Source organism: Chenopodium album, chromosome 25, assembly GCF_948465745.1.
Source record: "Chenopodium album chromosome 25, dcCheAlbu1.1, whole genome shotgun sequence".
Lineage (NCBI taxonomy): Eukaryota > Viridiplantae > Streptophyta > Magnoliopsida > Caryophyllales > Amaranthaceae > Chenopodium > Chenopodium album.
This window is the reverse complement of record NC_137858.1, coordinates 32,666,617-32,686,205: the sequence shown is the minus strand read 5'-3', so window position 1 is coordinate 32,686,205 and position 19,589 is coordinate 32,666,617. Positions and strand designations below refer to the sequence as shown.

The window sequence follows — 19,589 nt, the reverse complement described above, 5'->3', positions numbered from 1 at the left end:
ATTCACTTTAAGAAAACCAATGCTTACATTCATATTTTGAAATGTTTGTCACTTTCTGAAATCATAAATTCATATTTTTTTATGCCTATGTTCACTTTGCTAATGTTCACATCTAAGGGAACCTATGCATATTTTCATATTTTGCATGATTATGTTCATTGATAAAAAAAAATGCAGAAAATCAGATAAAATTCAATTCGTTAGAATTATGAAAATCATATACTACCTCCGTTAACATTTAGTTGCAACTTTGAAATATTTTATGTCTCTCAAATAATACCCCAAAGTTGCAACTAAATGTTCACGAAGATAGTATAACCTAATCAATCGAAGTTAATCACAAAGTCACCACATAAGAAATCGAAAATCACACATTTTTATGCTTATGTTCACTTTTTTAAAAGATAATGTTCATATTTTTTATACCTATGTTCACTTTCTGAAAAGCTAATGTTCATATTGTGCTGTTGTTACACCTAATTCTAGGTGCATGAATGTGCACCTAAGAATGTGCGATGGGGCCATTGGCCCACAAACAAAATATTCTAAATGTTGGGCTTCCAGGAAAGCAGGCCCATCATTCATTTACTATAGACTTATAGCAATGGCCTATCTCGCGTAGTCCCTCTCTTTAATACTCTTTTAAATTTTTTTTATTTTTTTAAAGGTAAGATGAAGGACCCCTATTAAATCGACACCTCTAACAGGTTAAACCAGTTTAATTCTATAACTCAACGCTTGAGAGTAAAGAGGGGGGAAGGGAGGAGATAAGAGAATTTCTCTACCCCCAAGCAAATTGGTGGAGCTCGAACTTGTGACCTTGAAGTCACAAGGTGAGTTCCCCACCAAGGTACTCTTTTATTTATTTCTTGGGTATGAAATGAATGTCATGTTTCAATTTGTAATATGATACAAGTTTTTCTTTATACGGATTTTCTTACATTGTGCCCATGAGCATACACAATAAGTCCTAAAATATTCTTTAATTATAAAATTATTCTAACGAATAAAATGATAATCTTTTTATTATTTAAATTAGTTGAAATTGATGAATGAAATCTAGAAATTTGCCTTTAATGTTCACCATTGGCGAATTTATATATTTGATTGATAAGAGTTTTCTTTTAACTTGGTTGTGAAATTGCCAAAACATGTTAGACAATCCTAAATATAGTAATGTAATTGTTATGTAAAATGTTGTTTAGTTACTTTATATTTCATAATATCAGCTTCTTAAAACCTTTTCAAATAGATGGTTCTTGTTTAGTTACTGTATTTTTCATAATATCAACATCATATAACTTTTCTAAACGATGGCTCATGTTTGATTGTTAAAGATGTACATTGATATGTAGAGACTGTAGGCTAGTCAAAGTAATACAATTATTCTAGAAAAACTGGTGTATAATATTATTTTATTATGCAATTATAAAAATGAAAGGCCAAAAAGAGCACAAGTAACAACCAACAGGTGTAAAATAAGCATTAACACAAACTCAACTATAAGTTCATGGCAATCAACTATGAGATCATCACAGAGGCCAGTTTGGCGCCACAGATAGTCATCCCGCCACCAGTGAGCCTCCATGTTATGGTGTTTAGGCCAGCAGCAAAGGCATTTCAATGGCCTATGCTGTGGCTGCCCATAGATGTTAGCTTGTGAAGAATTTTTTTTTTTTTTCGGGCCACCCAACAGGCTTTTAAAAGTAAGAAAAATAAAGGAACACCATATATTCACAAGTGAAAATTTGGATACAGAACTAGATGATAATTGCATTTGCAGAGTAATTCTTGTCTACACAAAAGAATCAGCTTACAGCTTACATATGTTGTTCTAGTTGCCTAAACTGGTACAACAAAAGGGATCTGTACAAAACTACAGCCCTAATCTATATTTTTCTAGGGGCAGATGGGAAGTATAAACATTACATTACTTGCAGTGGAAAAGAACTCATAATTACGGCTATATAAAATTCCACTACCAAAAATATGAACCTGATAGAAATCTGTACAATTTTTCCCTTCTGGAGAAACAAATAAGGCAGCAAGGAATGTCATCTTCCATGAGGAGATTGGCTCCTCAATTTCGGGATCTTGAACTGGGATGTGAATAACCTTGGTGTTTCCTCAATACTTATGATATCTCGCTTTCTCTTAGACCGTGAACCACTCTGGTTATTGAAAAAAAAAAAAAAAAAGAGGTTACGTATAGAGAGAAAACACATCATGGAGCTTAATTTCAAAACTAGTTTGGTTCAGGAAACAAAATTGTTATTAGCAATAATAACAACCCGTTGAGAACCATTAGACAGCAGAATCAAACATACATGAGTGCAAGGCATGAATGTATAACACCAAACATACATGAGTGCAAGGCATGAATGTAATACTCCCCCTGCTCATCCTCCCCTCAGAGAGTACCATAATTGATTCAAAACTAGTTTACCTGCTACATACCGCAGAAGGAAACACAATTGTAAGGAATGAGCATCATTTACCTCCCTCGGGTCTACTACCCTCTAGAAGATATAATTCCATAGAAAACCCAAAGTTGATTTTACCAAAATGGTATAAGTTTTCACTAAGTGTCCAAGTTACAGAGAAAAGGTTCTTATATACTTGTATTTGACGATTCACTATTATCCCGAATCACTCATCATATAATGAGCAAAATCTCCAGCACCTGAATCCAAATTTCTACTAGGATCATTGAAGTGAAACCAAGTTAGAATATCTGACTCCAATGATCCCAAATTTTACTGAGATCATGATATTTGAGCTTCAGTAAGTTTGGGAGGGAAAAACCAGGAGTTAAGGGAAAGAGTGAGATTACATCTTTTTTTTAACACTGTTTGGTTAGGGAAATAATTTCTCTTATTTTGATAAGACATTTCAATAAACCAAATCCAACCAATGTTGGAGAGTTGGGAGGAAAATGAAACATCAGTCTCTCCCTCCCCTCACCCCTCTCTCTTCTCCTCCCTTTTCCTTCACTATAATCATACATACGTAGTACATAGTGTAAATCTTTCTAGCATTTGAAGGATTGATCTATTATTAGAAAAAGAAGAAAAATAGTTCTCCCATTCCCCTCCCCCCAATCACATTAGTATGCAAGACTGCTGGGCATTATATTGAAACTAGTTCAACATAAATTAAAAAATACTTTGCATATACAGATACTACGGAAAGTGTTCCATTCTGGAGCAATATAAAAAAACATTAAGACAAACAATATAAAGCACAGCAACGTAAAGCCTCAAACTTCAGTGGTAGAACTATGGTTTGCATCAACATAGTGAGACATGTCTTATGGTGAGATTTGATAGATGGGCTAATGGCATATTCTATCTTCTTAGGTTTTATTTTTATTTCATAGATGTATAACAGGCTTCATGCAGATGATTTCTAAATTGTCACAATACCTTGTTCCTGGAAACCTACGTTTTTCTATCAGAATAAAGACAGCTGCAGTCCCGTTATGTGAAGTAATTTCCTAATTTGGCTTTCACACAAAGCACATAACAAAAAATGATCTGAAATTTCAGAACAGACCCCAATAACTACTTAACCAAGCTAATGCCATCAGGTTTTACAAGAAGTTGCATCCAATCAAGGCCTCATTTGACATAGAACCCTAACCCACAAGATTTCACAGATAACCTAGAGCAAACTGCTCGGAATCAAAGGGGGGTCATTCATACTGCAGTAGGATGACAAATGCTAGAACCTAGATGATACTGCCTAGCTGTATAACACCCAAGATTGGCCACCTCTCTCTGAACTCTGTCAACTGTGTATACCAATTCACGTCCCTTTACCATAGTTCGTTTGGACTTCACTGCAAGAATCTATGTTGAACATGTTAGATATACGCAATGCTCATATAGGCCTTGGCTGACTAATATCTTACAGATCCAGGATCGACTCTGTTAGCATAGGCAATAAACCTAAACCACTCAGTAGCATAGCAATAATGCAAAACCATGGCACTTATTATTCTTCTTTCAAAAATATGCTACGTATAGTTATGAATCAAATGCCAAAGATATACTCCAAAAGTGTACTTCCAATAACAGGTCGTCTTTTTAAGTGCATCAATTCCTATAATTGGCCATTTTTTTAAGAGCATCATTTCCTCTTTTGTAAATCTACGATTGTTTTTCTTTTACAAATATTTCTCTTTTTTTTTTTTTTTTTTTTTTACATCCCTTAATTTTGAATATACTATTTACCTATTGTTTCTCTTTCTTATAATTTTTGATTCCCAAACAAATCTTACAACATTTTACTTTATTCAAATCACCCTCCTATAATTTGTGCGGTTAAATTGATGTATTTAAATACCAAGGGAATAATTAAAGCTTAAATGATGTTTCATGAATGTCTCCAAAAGCTCTTGTATAGTACTCCATTTGTTTTATATTGATGTACCACGTTTCATTTTAATTTGCTTTAGTCTTTATTTGACAAACAAAGTTGACCATCTTATCTCCTTATCATACAATAGTTACACTTCTTTACAGCCTCTTACTTGATCCATCTTTTGCTTACAACAAGAGTCTTCTGTAATTGGGTACTTCAAAAGAAAACGAAGGGTGTATGTGAAAAGCCAAGATTAAAAAAGATTGAGCTTTAGTTCACAATTGTTGTAATGTCTGCAAATTTGCAATTAGTCACCCCAAATTGCATCTATTTAAATTCCAGCAGTCCAGCGCACTAATAGTACGAAAATAAAAATGAGACCTACATTAATTTCTACATGGAAAGGCCATTAGACTATATGAAAAATGTATCAGCCAAATTCCACAAGACAACACTAGTAGAAAAATGCAAATGGGCACCAGTCAAAAACCGCTTTGTGCACCGGTTTGATGCAGCATAATTACAGACTATATGACTAGAATGGTTGAATCCTGCATTCCGATACATGGAATGGGTACAAGAATGCAACACTGTACCATGTAGCATGTACCTCTCTGATACATGGAATGGGTGCAGAGATGTAATTAGATACACTGTATCATGTAGCATGTACCTATTTGCACATTCTAGACTAGGCAACACCAGTTAATTTCTAGCAATGAAAATACAAGTACTTCGTATATTTTAACGAGTTTGATGCCCAATGGAACAGAAAATGGTAAGTAGAAAGCAAAACAAAGAAGGGTTTAACGGCTAAATATTCTACTTGAACTACCCTCTGACAAGAATAATTTTCAATTCTACGATACCACTTGAGTAATTCATGGATATAAAAGTACAGATACAACTCTTGGGCAGCATTTCAGGAATATATATGCTGCAATGCTATGTCATTGCTGCTTACCGAATAACTCTACCGTCCTCGATATTGAGGCGGAAATTAATTGGAATCCAAAGTCATGCACGCCTAATTTCGATTTGATTGAGGCGATTCTTGCTTTACAACAATTTACTCTTTACACCTCTCACAGAAGTCAATATGCCTGAGGAAAAGGAAACTAAAGTGGTTGAGGGAGTTATTTAGGGTACTTCAGTCTCTAAACCCAAGATAATTGGGAGTAAGCGACCGAGAGAAAAACATATGATTGAGGTTCCTTTCTCGGAGAAAGAGCAAACTGATGACACCCTGTTAGAGGAAGAAGAAAATTCGTTGGAAACAATGGCGCTGAGTGAGACTTTTTCTTCGTTCCTGTATTTTCGATAAATTATTTAGGGTTTTCTTCGTTTTTGTATTGCAAATTATGTCCAAGAATTGTTTTAATTGAAAGGTGGGAATAGGATTAATCCTATTCCCACCTTTCAATTAAAAATTATAATCCTATTCCCACCTTTCAATTAAAAACAATTCTTCTTGACATAATTTGCAATCCAAAAACGAAGAAAACCCTAAATAATTTATCAAAAATACAGAAACGAAAAAAAAGTCTCACTCACCGCCATTGTTTCCTTTCCAACGAATTTTATTCCTCCTCTAACAGGCTGTCACCAGTTTACTAGTTTACTCTTTCTCTGAGAAAGGAACCTCAGTCAATTGTTTTTTGCAATTGTTTTTCTCTCGATCGCTTACTCCCAATTATCTTGGGTTTAGAAACCGAAGTACCCTCAATAACTCCCTTAACCAATTTAGTTTCCTTTTCCTGAGGCATAGTGACTTATGTGAGAGGAGTACAGAGTAAATTGCTATAAAGCAAGAATCGCCTCAATCAAATCAATTTCCGCCTCAATATCGAGGACGGCAGAGTTACTCGGTAAGCAGCAATGACATAGCATAGCAGCAGCTTTATAAATATATATACAATATACTTTCTCTTGTTCTATACATACAAAAACCAATTGATAAGCCTGAAGATAACAAAGGCTAAAAATAATTCCTAAAATTACAATTACACTTCAGTAATTCTAATATTCAGTTTTAATCTTTTGGCAACATATGTCTTGTCTTGAGTACCTGAAAGTCCACTTATATGTTGGTATGAGGAACTAGAGGGAGATTAGGATACATAAAGAAAATTTGGGACAGCTAGAAAGTTTAAAGACATCCTATGGACGTGCATTGTGTACCACTACACAAAACTTCTGATTAATAAGCCATGTGAGCTGTTTTTAGCTTGTGTTAAGCGTTGACAACCGTTAATTATTCAGTGTTGTCGACGACTAAAGTGTGGGGGAAAAAATAACAAATTGCTCATTTGAGCGTACAATAAAATTAAAAACGCATATTTAGTCTCTTTACTTCCTATTAACCTAATAATTGTAATTTGTTTAACTATATATTCAAACACATCCCAATTTCTTTGCTCTTATCAACTTTTCTACTACCTAATGCACTAAGTTCCTACTCCCTTGTGAGCTCAAAGCCTCAAACAACTATAACCCAATTTTTCCATAGACAAATCAACAGCGACAAGGCAACCAAGCAGGGAACAATCAATATCACTAAAAATTCTCTATTTCTCCTATTTTAAGACAAATCCCAACTCCTATCAAAGACAAACAACTATAACTCGGTTTTTCCATCCACAAATCAACAGCGACAAGGCAACCAAGCAGGGAACAATATCACTAAAAATTCCCTGGTTCTCCTATTTGAAGACAAATCCCAACTCCTATCACACTCCCTTCCCCTTTTCACCATTATACTAGCCAATTCTCTAATTTCCTTTAAAGTTCAAAGCCTCAAACAACTAGAACTCATTTTCATTTTAGACAAAGTAACAAAATGCAGGCAATCAAGAAGGCCATTATTGCTATTAATACTATTGCTTCTTCTTCCTATGCCTAATTAATTCCCCTTTTTTCCCCGATAAACAGATTCCAATTTCTCTGTTCTTTTTTTACTTTTCTACCACCCCAAATTCTCCAATCCCTTGAGAGCTTAAAGCCTCAATCAAATAAACTTCATTTTCACCATAGACATATCAACAATGCCAAGACAATCAAGCAAGGTACTTATTGCCGATATCGCTATTGCTACTTCCTTTCACGCTCCCTCCTTCCCCTTTTCACCGTTCTACAAGCCAATTCTCTAATTCCCTCTAAAGCTCAAAGCCTCAAACAACTAGAACACATTTTCATCTTAGACAAAGTAACAATTGCCTAGGCAATCAAGAAGGCCATTATTGCTAAAAAAAGTAATGACTCTTCTTCCTTTGCCTAATTAATTCCCCTTTTATCCCCTATATTTAGATAGATTCCAATTTCTCTCTTCTTTTTTAGTTTTCTACAGCCCAAATTCATTAAATCGCTTGTGATCTTATAAAGCATAAATTAATTAAGCGTCATTTTCACCATAGACAAATCAGCAATGCCAAGACAATCAAGCAGTCTTATAAAGCATAAATCAATTAAATTTCATTGCCTGTATCGCTATTGCTACCTCCTCATTAGCCTAATTTTCTCTCTCACTCCTAACCGTTCTACTAGCTCATGCTCGAATTCCTCTATGAGCTCAAAGTCTCAAACAACTAAAACACATTTTCACCACATAAATCAGTGATGCCTAGGCAATCAAGCGGGCCCTTATCACTAGTATCATTGTTGCTTCTTCCTTTCCCTAATTGAGTTCCCTTTTTCACCTATATTAAAACAAATCCCATTTTCTTTATTTCTCTCCTTTCAACCGTTTTAGCCAATGCTTCAATTTCCTTGTGAGATAAAAGCCTCAAACAACTAAATCTCATTTTCACTACAAGCAAGGCACTTATTCTAGCATCACCTTTTTCACCTAAATTAAAACAAATCCCATTTTCTCTCTTTCTCTCCTTTTAACCTTTTTAATAGCCAATGCTTCAATTTCCTTATAAGATCAAAGCCTCAAACACCTAAATCTCATTTTCACTACAAGCAAGGAAGTTATTTCTAGCATCACCATACACCTAAATCTCATTTTCACTACAAGCAAGGAAGTTATTTCTAGCATCACCATTGTTTTTTCCTCCTTTGCCTAGTTAATTAACCTATTTCCTAAATTAAGAAAAATACCTATTTCTCTCTCTTCGTTTAACCTTTATTCCTTCCAATGCTCTAATTGCATCGCAAACAAATCAACACTGCCAAGGCAATTAAACAAGCCACTTATTGCTAGAATTATTATTGCTTCTTCCTTCTTAGCCCTCCTAAATTAATGGAGTTGCTACTAGCTAGTTATTGTTGCTTCTTCTTACTTAGGCTTCCTAAATTGATGGCATTGCTACTAGCCTATAATGCTATTTATGTTCACTATCCCCTTTTTTTCCTTATTTATAAAATTTGAAGATAAATGGAAAACATAATTTTATAGCTAAAGAAAAAAAACTCAAAATAGATATCACTATATCAAGTAATCAATTCACAATTTCTCCATTTCAACAAATATATATGCCCAAATGACCGGATGGATTAATGAGGTTAGAGCTTCTTCATACCAATCTGGTAAATTGAATTATTATCTACATCCAACTAATTTGTTTCTCGTTCATTAACTTTCAAAGTTTACTTTTTTCTTTTTTTTTTTTTTTTGGTAAGCAAAGTTTACTACTTGTTTCATTATTTTTGCACATTTGTAAATTTGTTAGCACTTTTGATGTCGTGGAGGTGAATCTTACATATATTTAATCAGAAATTTTCATATATTTAAATTTTATTGTCATTCCTTGTCATATCATTGATCTCATATCTTAAATTTGTGAAATTTTTGGTTTCTTGTCCCTTTTACATATGTTCCTATCTCCGTGCAAAGTAGATTCATGGTAGGTATAGTGAATTTTATAATGTGAATTCCCACTTAAAGTAATAACAAAACTAGTACCCCCTAGTTCATTCCTTGGAACCTACGAAGAAGAGAATAAACAAAGTATGCCCCTCCAACAAGTTTTGGAAGAATAAATAACCAATAAACTTCCTGTCTAACCTAGATTCGTGGTAGGTATTTTAATTTTCAACAATTGTTCCAAGCCAAAAACAATAGCGTAGGTGTCTGAAAATAGTTCAGGATAGAAGCCATATACAGGAGATGTTTCCCACAAGTTATTAAACAATTGCTACAAAGGAATGTTTAACTATTAAAAGCACAAACTCATGAGCTTTTGTGAGACAGGGCAAACAACAGACAGACAATTGAACACAAAATAAATAAAAGAAAAATGTGCAAGTAGAATGGAAAAGTTCATGACCTTATGCAAGATGAAAAGTACCTTTGCACAGATTTTTGAAGGGGAGGGGAGGCAGAGGGGATAAATGACAGTCTAGGTCTACTTACTTGCTTGGTGACCAGCTGTGAAGATGATGCTTGTTCCTTCAAAGATGCACTCTCACAATTCTTGCTGTTTGCTCTGCCTCTTGGCCTGGAAGATGATGGCCGACTATGGTTTAAAACAGGTGGTGTATCAGCAGCACTTTTAGATTTATTTAACTTTAATTCCTTAGATAGTGCAGATATTTCTTCATCTTTTTGGTTTGACTGAGCCTCCAACTCACTGATTTTGTCTTTTAGAGTTGCAATTGTAGCCTCAAGTTGCATAGAAGATGATTCTTCCTCCGCTGCAGCAGTTCTACCTCTGCTGCCCCTACCTCTGGAAGAGGATGGTTCATTCGTGCAGCGTTTTAACACAGGCATATCAGTAGGGGTTTTTGAACTTAGCAACTTTGATTCCTTTGACAGTCTAGAAATTTCTTCACTTTTTTGGTTACCCTCTGCTTCCAACTCAATAAGTTTGGCTCTCAGACTTGAAATTGTAGCCCGTAGCTGAAAAGAAGTTGCTTCTTCCTCTAGAACAACACTCTCTTTTTTTCTGCTGCTTCTTCTAAGTTTCAATCCAGAGGATGAAAACTCAGTAGAGCACTGATTTAGCAAAGGTACACCATCAGTGTTTTTAGATTTTAGCAACTCTAATTCTTTTGAGATTCTTGAAATATCTCCATCTTTTTTGTTCACTTCACCCTCTAACTTAGTGACCTTGGTCCTTAGAGTTGCAACAGTCTCATCCTTTTCTACATTTGCTGACTGCAATTGTTCCATATTATTGAGGAGGTTTGTTATTTTCTCATGTGCTTGAGCAACTTCATCATTCTTAGTCTTCAGTTGATCAGTGAAATTACCCTCCATCGTTTTGTACTGATTCCAAACAAATTTGTTTTCATCCTTGAGGGCAGATATCTCAGACATGTGTTTCACAGAAAGCTTCTCATATTCTTGTTTTAGAGTCACCACTTCCTTTTCAAGCTTAGATTGATACTTCGATGCCTCATTAGAAAGGATTTGTCCACCACCACTTGCTTTCAGACTTTCATATATTTTATCGGGAGTGATATCCTACAAAGCAAGACAAGGTATTGTTAGATACAGGATGATATCAGCCAATTTACCAGCAACAATCACAGATTCACAGATAGCCGATTGCAATACACCTTACCTCTTTATCAGGGCATCTATGAGACAGAATGTCAAACCAGGCTTTAAAATCATCCAACTCACTCAAAGCATGATCTGCATTGTACCAACATTAAGCATTAAACAACAAACAATACTTCATGTGAAAAAAGAAAATGCAAGTCATAACCAAAAATTCTAACATCAATCCATTTGCACAATGATTCGATCAATCTGACCACTTTGAAGCGACATAGACGTACAACTATAGACGGATGGACAATCATTCAATTACAATGACAAAGCTCAACAAATGATGAATACAGGATTCGTGGGAACAAAATTAAGTAACATTTTTCACTTAAATGTATATAGTGAGTGTTTCCCAACCTTTTTGTTTTTCTTTTTTTCTTAACATTTGCAAAAAATACCGTTACAACTAACAATTATACCGTTAAAAATTTCTCACAAAAAAAAAATACGGAGTAAATAAAAACCCTAATGAGAATTATCATGAAGAAAGATACCTAATTTACGATTATTAACCAGTGCTTCCCTTTGCTTAGAACCCAGCAGAAAATCAGCCTTCGAGATTTCAACCCTTTTCTCAAATTCAGCCAACGACAATTGTCTCTCCTTCTGCAAAATCACAAAACTGAATCAATTCAAAAACCCTAAAAACCCTAATTACCAAAAATTGGGTAAAATCGAAGGGGTGAAAGAAACCTGAGCAATAATATCTTCTAACATGCGAACATCAGAATTCCAACGCTGATACTGAATTTGAATGCGTTCTTGAAGAGTTTGGCGTTGTTCGAGGAGAATATCGATTTGGGAAGATTGTTTTCGAAGCATTCGTTGAAGGGCATTGAAGATGATTTCCCATTGTTGGCGATCTGAAGAAGGGTCTGATTGCTTCTTCTGATTTCTTGTTGAAACCATAATTAGTACTAGTATTAGTTTAGGATTAATTTTTAGGAGAGAGAATTTGAAGATGAACAAAGAAACCCAGAAAAGAAGAGAGAGAAAATTGAGAGGAAACATAAAAAAAGGCGGATTTACAGAATTTTAAATGATGTGAATATACAACGGCTAGATTGGTATTTATAGGGGCTAACTTGTGTATACTCCATGCTGTACGAATTATTTTTTTCTAATTATTGGGCAAAATTGTCATCAACATCTTGATTTTTCGTTGAGTTTGTGAACTAATTAATGATTTTTTTTTGTTTTGACAAATTATACCTTGATTTATCAAAAGTATTAAAAACACCACCTTCACTTTCCGTAGATTCTATGTTACTCTTGGAGTACCATGGGGTCCAAAACGTTAGTGTTTTGGTTTACTCTTAATTTTTTCTATACTCAGTTTTACTATTATTTTTTAAAAGTACCGTGGGTCCAAAACGTCAACATCATTGAATTTTTTCTATGCTCGGTCCTTCGACACTCGAACATGAGCATGACACTCGGACACTTCATTTTAGTTCAAAATAATAGAAAATTTTCACAAAATTGTCAAGTCAGAAACTTGGACACGTATTCGTGTCGAACATGGGTACTCGGGTCCAAGTAACATAAGTCTTGGGCCTTTTTCCTTGGGCCTAATATTTGTCTTTAGCATTCTTTTAACATTGTCGGAGTCAAGTATCCCAACTATAGTCAATCCTTCGGTCAAACTCCTCTAAATATGTTATGGTCAACGTAAGTCAACGGAGTATTAAGGGAATGGAACTATGGAAGGAGGGGATCATGGTTGACAACGTAAGCTAATCCGATCCTATTTTGGGAATTAAGGCTTTGATTATTATTGTTTAAAGAAAACATCGCATTTTAAGAATATCAAGAGAACGATTATGTGAATTTCTAGCATTATTCGTCCGCAACTAACACTTTTCCCATGTTTTCCCCTTAATCCACGTTTAACCCTTGGTTAACCATTTCAACAGCCCAAAAAAATGAAAAATAAAATTCTTTCTAACTCATGGTTACCCGAGCTAAACCATACCCCCTTTCCTTATGTTAATTATCCAAAATCATAATCCATTGCCCTAAAATTTGAAAACCTTAAAATTCGACTCATTGTAAATCCTACTTGTACAGGGTGATATGATTAGGGGTGTACAAAAACTGGCCCGGACCTGAAAACCGACCTAAACCAGACCTGAAAACCGACCTAAACCGGACCTGTAGATTCAGATCCGTTCCTGGTCCTTGAAATTCAAGGATTTCGGGCTTCAGGTCCGGTCCGGGTAAAACCCGGAATTTTCAAGTCGGACTTGAAACCGGTGAAGCTACTTTTTTATTTAATAAGTTTAAACAGGTCCAAACAGGTCCAACACATGTCCAAACAGGTCTAAACAGGCCCATAAATAAGTCCAAACAACAGGTTTTATATTATTCTAAAAAAACGAAAGAAAATCAATAATCAGGTCTATTCAGGTCCAAACCCGGACCGGGCCTGATTTTTTTCAGGTCCGGACCGGAACCGAACCTTAAAAATCAAGGATTCAGGTCCCGGTCCATTCAGGTTCGGATCAGGTCCAGTCCGGTTTTGGACTGGTGTACAGCCCTAGATATGATCGATAACATTAATTAAGGGCCTGTTCTCATTGACTGAATTGAGCTGAACTGAACTGAACTGAGTTGAGCTGAACTGAATAATTTATAAGAGAAGGAAATTAGGAGCTGAACTGAACTGAACTGAACTGAATTAAACTGAATTGAGCTGAACTGAACTGAACTGAATTTCAACGTAAAAGAACAGGCCCTAAGGTTGTGTTCTATTCAACTTAGGGCATGTTCACATTTACTGAATTGAGCTGAACTGAACTGAACTGAACTGATTGGAGTTGAACTGAACTGAACTGATTGGAGCTGAACTGAACTGAACTGAATTGAGCTGAAATGAATATTTTATGAGAGAGGGAAATTAAGAGCTGAACTGAACTGATTGGAGCTGAAGTGAACTGAACTGAACTGAACTGAAATTAAGTAAATGTGAACAAGCCCTTAGTTAAACTTGTAGACTTATTAAACCTTATTAAAATTTATTCTAGTTGTAAGTTAAAATTGAATGGCCCATATTAACCCTATAAGAACTTATTTTCTATAACTAATTTTTCTTGAAATAAGTGAAAATAAGTTGAACATAACACATCCTAAACACATACTTCGTACAAGAAATCATGAAACAAATTCGTAGAGGCGCTACTCCACAAAGGAAGTTTCAAGAAAATTAAAAAACACACACATGTAAGAGAGACAAGAATGGTAGGGTTCCAATATCATCTAATATTTGACTGAACAGGAATATAAGAAACAAGGATCAACTCCAACATCTTTTCATGAAATATCTATGCGATTACAATCCATTGGTTAATAATTGATTGACTATGGTTCAAAATTTTCATTATACATACTGTTTTCATGAACAGTGTTAAGCCGTCACTTCCTCTATTCTTTAGTGTCATATCTTAAACTATTTTATTGTTACTTCTATTTATTGACAAGCTGAGTGAAAAGTTGTCATAGATTGTAGGTCGGAATGAACACGATGAGTAGATGTTTATTAGATGGAGGAATAACTCAAGAGTAGAATACAGAAAAAGTATGGGTATTGCTGGATTGTTTTAGACTATAATGTAATCCTAAATGAATGTCAATTACTGCAGAAAATTTTAGGGGCCATTTGGTTCACCCGGGATAAACGAAATGGAATGAACCAAGGGAATCTTAGAGAATGGAATGACAATGCCTAATAATCTTTAATTTATGTTGTTTGTTTTAAAAACAAAGGGAAACAATCCCATCAGCCCACCACACAACCACCCCACAACCACCTAATTCATTCACTTTCCACCTTTTCTAGCCACCATCCGACCACCAAACCACCAGCCACACCTTCGCCGCCCCTTCACCTCCCTTCGTCGGCCCCCACGCATCTCTCCCTTCCTCGAAAATCAGCCTCGAAAACCCTAGAAACTTCCCTCCCCCGTGTAACTTCCTCAGCCCCCCGCAAAACCCTAAAATTCCCCTCCATCCCCGCGAAACCGTCAGACAACCCTCCCACCATTGTCTGACGGTTTCGCGGGGAGGGAGGGAGTTTTAGGGTTTTGCGAGGGTGGGGGAAGTTTTACGAGGGAGGGGAAGGGTGGTGGAGGTGCGGCGACCCGTCAGAGGGGGTGCAGTGACCTGTCGGAGGAGGTGCGGCGAACGAGTGGGGGTAGAGCGGCGGTGCGGTGGCTGACTTTCCGGTAGTGAGTGTAGTAATAGGGTGGTGAGATGGTGGCCAAGAAATGGGAATGGGAAGATCTAGGGGGGTGGGGAATGAAGTTAGAGGGATTGGGGGGAATGAAGAGGGTAAAGGGAATGAAAGAATGTGCTTAACAAACAACAACAAAGGGAATGGGGGTAGTGATTCCCATTCCCTTTGATGATTAACCCCAACCAAATGGTCTCTTAGTCTATTTAGCCTAATAGGGAAATAACAATATACCTTAACAGGCTATACTTTCAAAGAAAGTTGTAACACTTTCCAGTTATCATCACGTTAACCTGCCAGTTTAACAAATACGAAGTACGTAGTAAGGGGCAAGAGAAGCTGCTGCAGTAACAGAAATCATATGAATCACGTTACCACTGTCTATGTTCCACACTAAACTGCTCTATGATTCCAAGTAGAAATGTTCCTGACCACCTACTTGTACCTCTCGTTCTATGATCCTATCAGTCATCTGAACGTGGTCTTATAGTACAAAGGTGAGTCGGCGTCAAATTCTGGAGATTGTATGAAAGGGCTTTGTAGTAGTAAGAAGGGGACTTCCAGGTGTTAATTACCATAATGTGGAATAATCCATGTCTTTTGCATTCTTGATAAGTTGAACTGATGCCCCTCAAAACTTGATACATCTTGAAATCTTAAAATTGTTCTTGGGGCCTGTTCTCTTGCGTTGAAATTCAGTTCAGCTCAGCTCCTAATTTCCTTCTCTTATAAAATATTCAGTTCAGTTCAGCTCAGTTCAGTGCAATTCAGCTCAATTCAGTTCAGTTAAGCTGAGTTCGGTCAATGAGAACAGGGCCTAGTCCTTTAACTAGATAAAATATGATATTCAATTTGAAATACTGTTTTTTTTCTCCAGAGAAGGAATACTGTGGTCATCAGATTTAGCTTACTGTAAATTTAAGGGCTGTTTGAATTGGTATAGATTCTGAAACCTGGCTTATTAGCTATATTTTGACACAATGGTTCACAATAGGTTCATGACATGATTCTATACCTTTGGACTAATGATCATTTAAGGAACTTTGTCCCAATTTTTCCTCTTATCATGTAATGCTCTATTGCTCTGCATGACTCCACCACCACCACCACCATAACAACAACAACAACAACAGCAGCAACAACAACAACAAAGCTTTGGTCCCAAAATGATTCAGGGTCGGCTAACATGAATCGTCATAAGGTTCCATCTGTCAAGGAAAAAGAGCATAGCAAGATAATCAATTAAATAAAAGTTGGAAAAAAAAAATGTGAGTAAAGTGAGAAACAAAAAATGAAAAAAGTATACAAAGAAAATTTAAGAGAGTATTAAAAAGGTGGTAAGGGGATGCTCTCTATGACTCCATTACTTCTTTTTTCTCTGAATTTCGATTCCCTTTATTTACATAGTTAATGCTTATTAATACATCTTGATCTAGCTAGAAGAACTGTTGGACATAACCATTTCACATAACAGTTTTATTTGATTAAAACAAATCTAGAACGGAATCCACAGCATTTCTGCATAATCAGAATAAAAATCCTTAAAAAAAACTTTTTAGTGTTGCAACTGTATGAACTTAATTCGCAGAATAGTGATATGCAGAAATCTGGAAAGCAGTCCATTAAATAATAATCTATTGTTATTTCTCTGTATAAACACAAAAACCTAATACTGTTGGAAATGAATATCAGTTGGAGAGGAAAATACCGTAGCCCTTCATATTTCAAAGGGTATACAAACTACATATGAATGAAAAGCCAATATTCTTCAGTTCACTTAACAGAGAGGTATACAAACAAATGGTTCATCTTGCTTTTTTTTTTTCCTTCATATTTCAGTGCTTCTCCTCCTCTTCTTGAACAAGTTTACCTTCAACAAAATTACAGGGATGAATGGCCACCCCAAGCTGCTTTTGAATTTTTTTCATCACAAATACTTCGTGCTGTTCACATATGCTAACCACAACACCCTTCCTGCCAAGCCTTCCAGTCCTTCCAGCTCGATGTGCATAGTGGATCGAGTCTGTGGGCAAGTCAAAATTCACAACAAGATCACATTCTGCAATATCTAAACCTCTTGCAGCCAGCTCATTTGTCACAAGTATTCTTAACTCCCCGTTTTTAAATTTCTTAAGCACAGTTGATCGAGTGAGCTTATTGAGATCCCCATGAAGTTCTGCTGCATTTATTCCACGAGCCTCTAACTTGTGTACTGTGTCCTTCAGCTGTCTATTCAAGTTCATGAATACTATAACGAACTTGGCATCAAGGGCATGGACACATCTCCTCAACGTGTCAACCTTGTGCTGTAACCTAGCAGTGCAGTAATAATGCTTCAGAAGTGGGGGTAAGCTCTCAGATGATGCTTGAGATGGTGAATTCTTGTCTGATGAGGAATTAGATTTTACCACAGTCACAGGGCCAGAAGTTGAGGCTGAACTAATTGGGCTTATACTTTTAGCTCTGACAAGAAGTGGGTCTCTGCCCCAGCTCATAGCTGCTCTTACTACTGAAATTGGCATAGTTGCAGACACCATAATAGTCTGACGTTCAACTCGGGGGCTATTTCCATGTTGGGAGGCCACCGTTGACCTCTTCTTTCCAACATGTTCCAGGATCCTATGCATATCTTCACGGAAGTTGAACGCCAGAAGTTCATCTACTTCATCTAACACCAAAAACCGGCAACCATGGGTATGAAGCTTCCCAGCCGCGCTAATTTCAGCTATGCGACCTGGCGTACCAACAACAATGACAGGCTTATTTTTTTTAAGCGCTTCCTCCTGCCTCGATCTGTTAGCACCCCCTACTAGCTGCTGAACCATTCTCTTGTCTGCAGGTCCCAAGAGCTTCTCAACCTCCCTCACTATTTGCATTCCCAGTTCCCTAGAAGGAGCCACGATAACTGCTTCCACATCTTTCTTCTTTCCAGGATCCTCTTCAGTGGCAGATTGCTTCTTTAATGGACCTACTTCAGACAGTATTGGAAGAAGATACGCAAGTGTTTTCCCAGAACCAGTGTACGATTGGATCACGACATCATGCCCCTTCAAAACAGTAGGAACTGCAGTCGATTGGACATCAGTAGGAACAGTAAAACCTTCCTCCTCTAATCTTTTTAACAACAAAGGTGGAAGTCCAATCTCAGTAAACGAGTTAGCAGCAAACGGAGCTCCCTCAATTTCCAGACAATCTTTCACAACAGTTTCCTTAACGCGAACTGTCTTAGCTTTACGTTTAGGCACTTCAAATGCAGGGTTCAACTGAGCAAAACTATCTACTTCACTCCCTTTACTTGTTCTTGTATCTCTAACTTTATCTACTTCACTCTCTTTACTAGCTCTTGAATCTCTAAACCCGAGTGTGGCAAGAGTAAGAGGGCCATTATCATGCCTATATCTACTAAGAAATCGGACGTTTCGGTGATAATAACAAGCATTCCTAGAAACATGTAACAGTCTCCCAAATGGTAAGGACTCCCCCACTAGAATAAGCAAGCGCGAAGAAACGATTGCTGGCATTTTCACAACAAGATCTTCTACAAAACTGGAAAATACACAAAATTTGAACACAATAAAATAACCCAATAATTTGCACCATTTATCAGCTAAAACTAAGAAGATAAGACCGTAATAAAGAATTTTCTTAATAACCCATTAATTATCATGAATAAATAGCATACAGTACTACTACAAATCTGAGCATGTCAAATGTGAACTAAATTCGAAGAATTAAGCAATGACACAATTACCTACCTAACGAGTGATCGAATTCAATTTCTGGGTAATCTGGAAAACTTTGAAATTGCCCCAAATCCTCAATTTGGCTTGTGTTCTATAGTGTCACAATTACAGTATCAATTAATTTAACCTAACAATAAAAATTAAAGATGGTTATAAGAAATTGTTGGGAAAACTAAAATGAGAAAAAATTACCTGAAGCAGACTCTAAAACTGATACTACTGCACAGGGGCGGAATCAAGGAGAAAGGCTACTCCAGAAAAATAATGGAGTGCCCGAGTATTATCCTCCTCTTAAACCTCCATTTTTTTTTTTTAATAATTATAATTTATGAAAAATTGCCGGAATAATCCCAATTTTGCTCGATTTGCTCAAAATAATCCCTGATTATTTTTTAATAATCCAAACTTGAGTTTGCTTCTAATGGTCTCCGATGACCAGCAACCTAATGAATAGATACTTTTTTAAAAAAAAAAAAAAAAGTTGAATGTACATGTGTCAGTACATGATTGATCAAAATAAGTTTAATTTTTATTTTAATATATATTATTGATTTAATTGTTTAATTAATTAACTTTTAAAAAAATATTACTAGTAAAAAAACACCACTAAAGGCAACTCCAATGGTTGTAGCTAAGGACTTGCTTGCAATTTATAAAATTCCCTAGCTATTAGCTTAACCATTGGAGCTAAAAAATTAAATTAGCTTGGTCAAGCAAATTAGCTTAGCTAAGCTAATTTGCTTAAGAAATA

At 36.1% G+C, this 19,589-nt stretch overlaps 2 protein-coding genes across 2 annotated transcripts; both read right to left on the bottom strand.

Annotated features, from left to right (window-relative positions):
* Positions 1–1,770: 1,770 nt before the first annotated feature.
* On the bottom strand, positions 1,771–11,877 carry LOC145615138 (uncharacterized). Its single transcript, XM_081670212.1, has 5 exons — positions 11,558–11,877; positions 11,359–11,470; positions 10,875–10,948; positions 9,722–10,774; positions 1,771–2,171 (listed from the first exon to the last, which is right to left on the bottom strand). Exons 1-5 carry the CDS (start codon positions 11,873–11,875, stop codon positions 2,055–2,057), a joined length of 1,674 nt encoding a protein of 557 aa, XP_081526338.1. The 5' UTR covers positions 11,876–11,877; the 3' UTR covers positions 1,771–2,054.
* A 4,840-nt stretch (positions 11,878–16,717) lies between these two features.
* LOC145614141 (DEAD-box ATP-dependent RNA helicase 47A-like) lies at positions 16,718–19,133 on the bottom strand. The gene is made up of 3 exons (XM_081669141.1): positions 19,031–19,133; positions 18,851–18,929; positions 16,718–18,641 (listed from the first exon to the last, which is right to left on the bottom strand). The coding sequence occupies exon 3, from the start codon at positions 18,614–18,616 to the stop codon at positions 16,931–16,933; it is 1,686 nt and encodes a 561-aa protein (XP_081525267.1). The 5' UTR covers positions 18,617–18,641; positions 18,851–18,929; positions 19,031–19,133; the 3' UTR covers positions 16,718–16,930.
* Positions 19,134–19,589: the final 456 nt, after the last annotated feature.

Excerpts from the sequence above, each read along its gene's own strand:
- LOC145615138 (XM_081670212.1), bottom strand. The coding sequence starts at position 11,875 with ATGTTTCCTCTCAATTTTCTCTCTCTTCTTTTCTGGGTTTCTTTGTTC. Across the intron at positions 11,471-11,557 it reads TAGAAGATATTATTGCTCAG|AAGGAGAGACAATTGTCGTT; the intron begins GTTTCTTTCACC and ends GTGATTTTGCAG. Across the intron at positions 10,949-11,358 it reads GGTTAATAATCGTAAATTAG|ATCATGCTTTGAGTGAGTTG; the intron begins GTATCTTTCTTC and ends GGTACAATGCAG.
- LOC145614141 (XM_081669141.1), bottom strand. The coding sequence starts at position 18,616 with ATGCCAGCAATCGTTTCTTCGCGCTTGCTTATTCTAGTGGGGGAGTCC.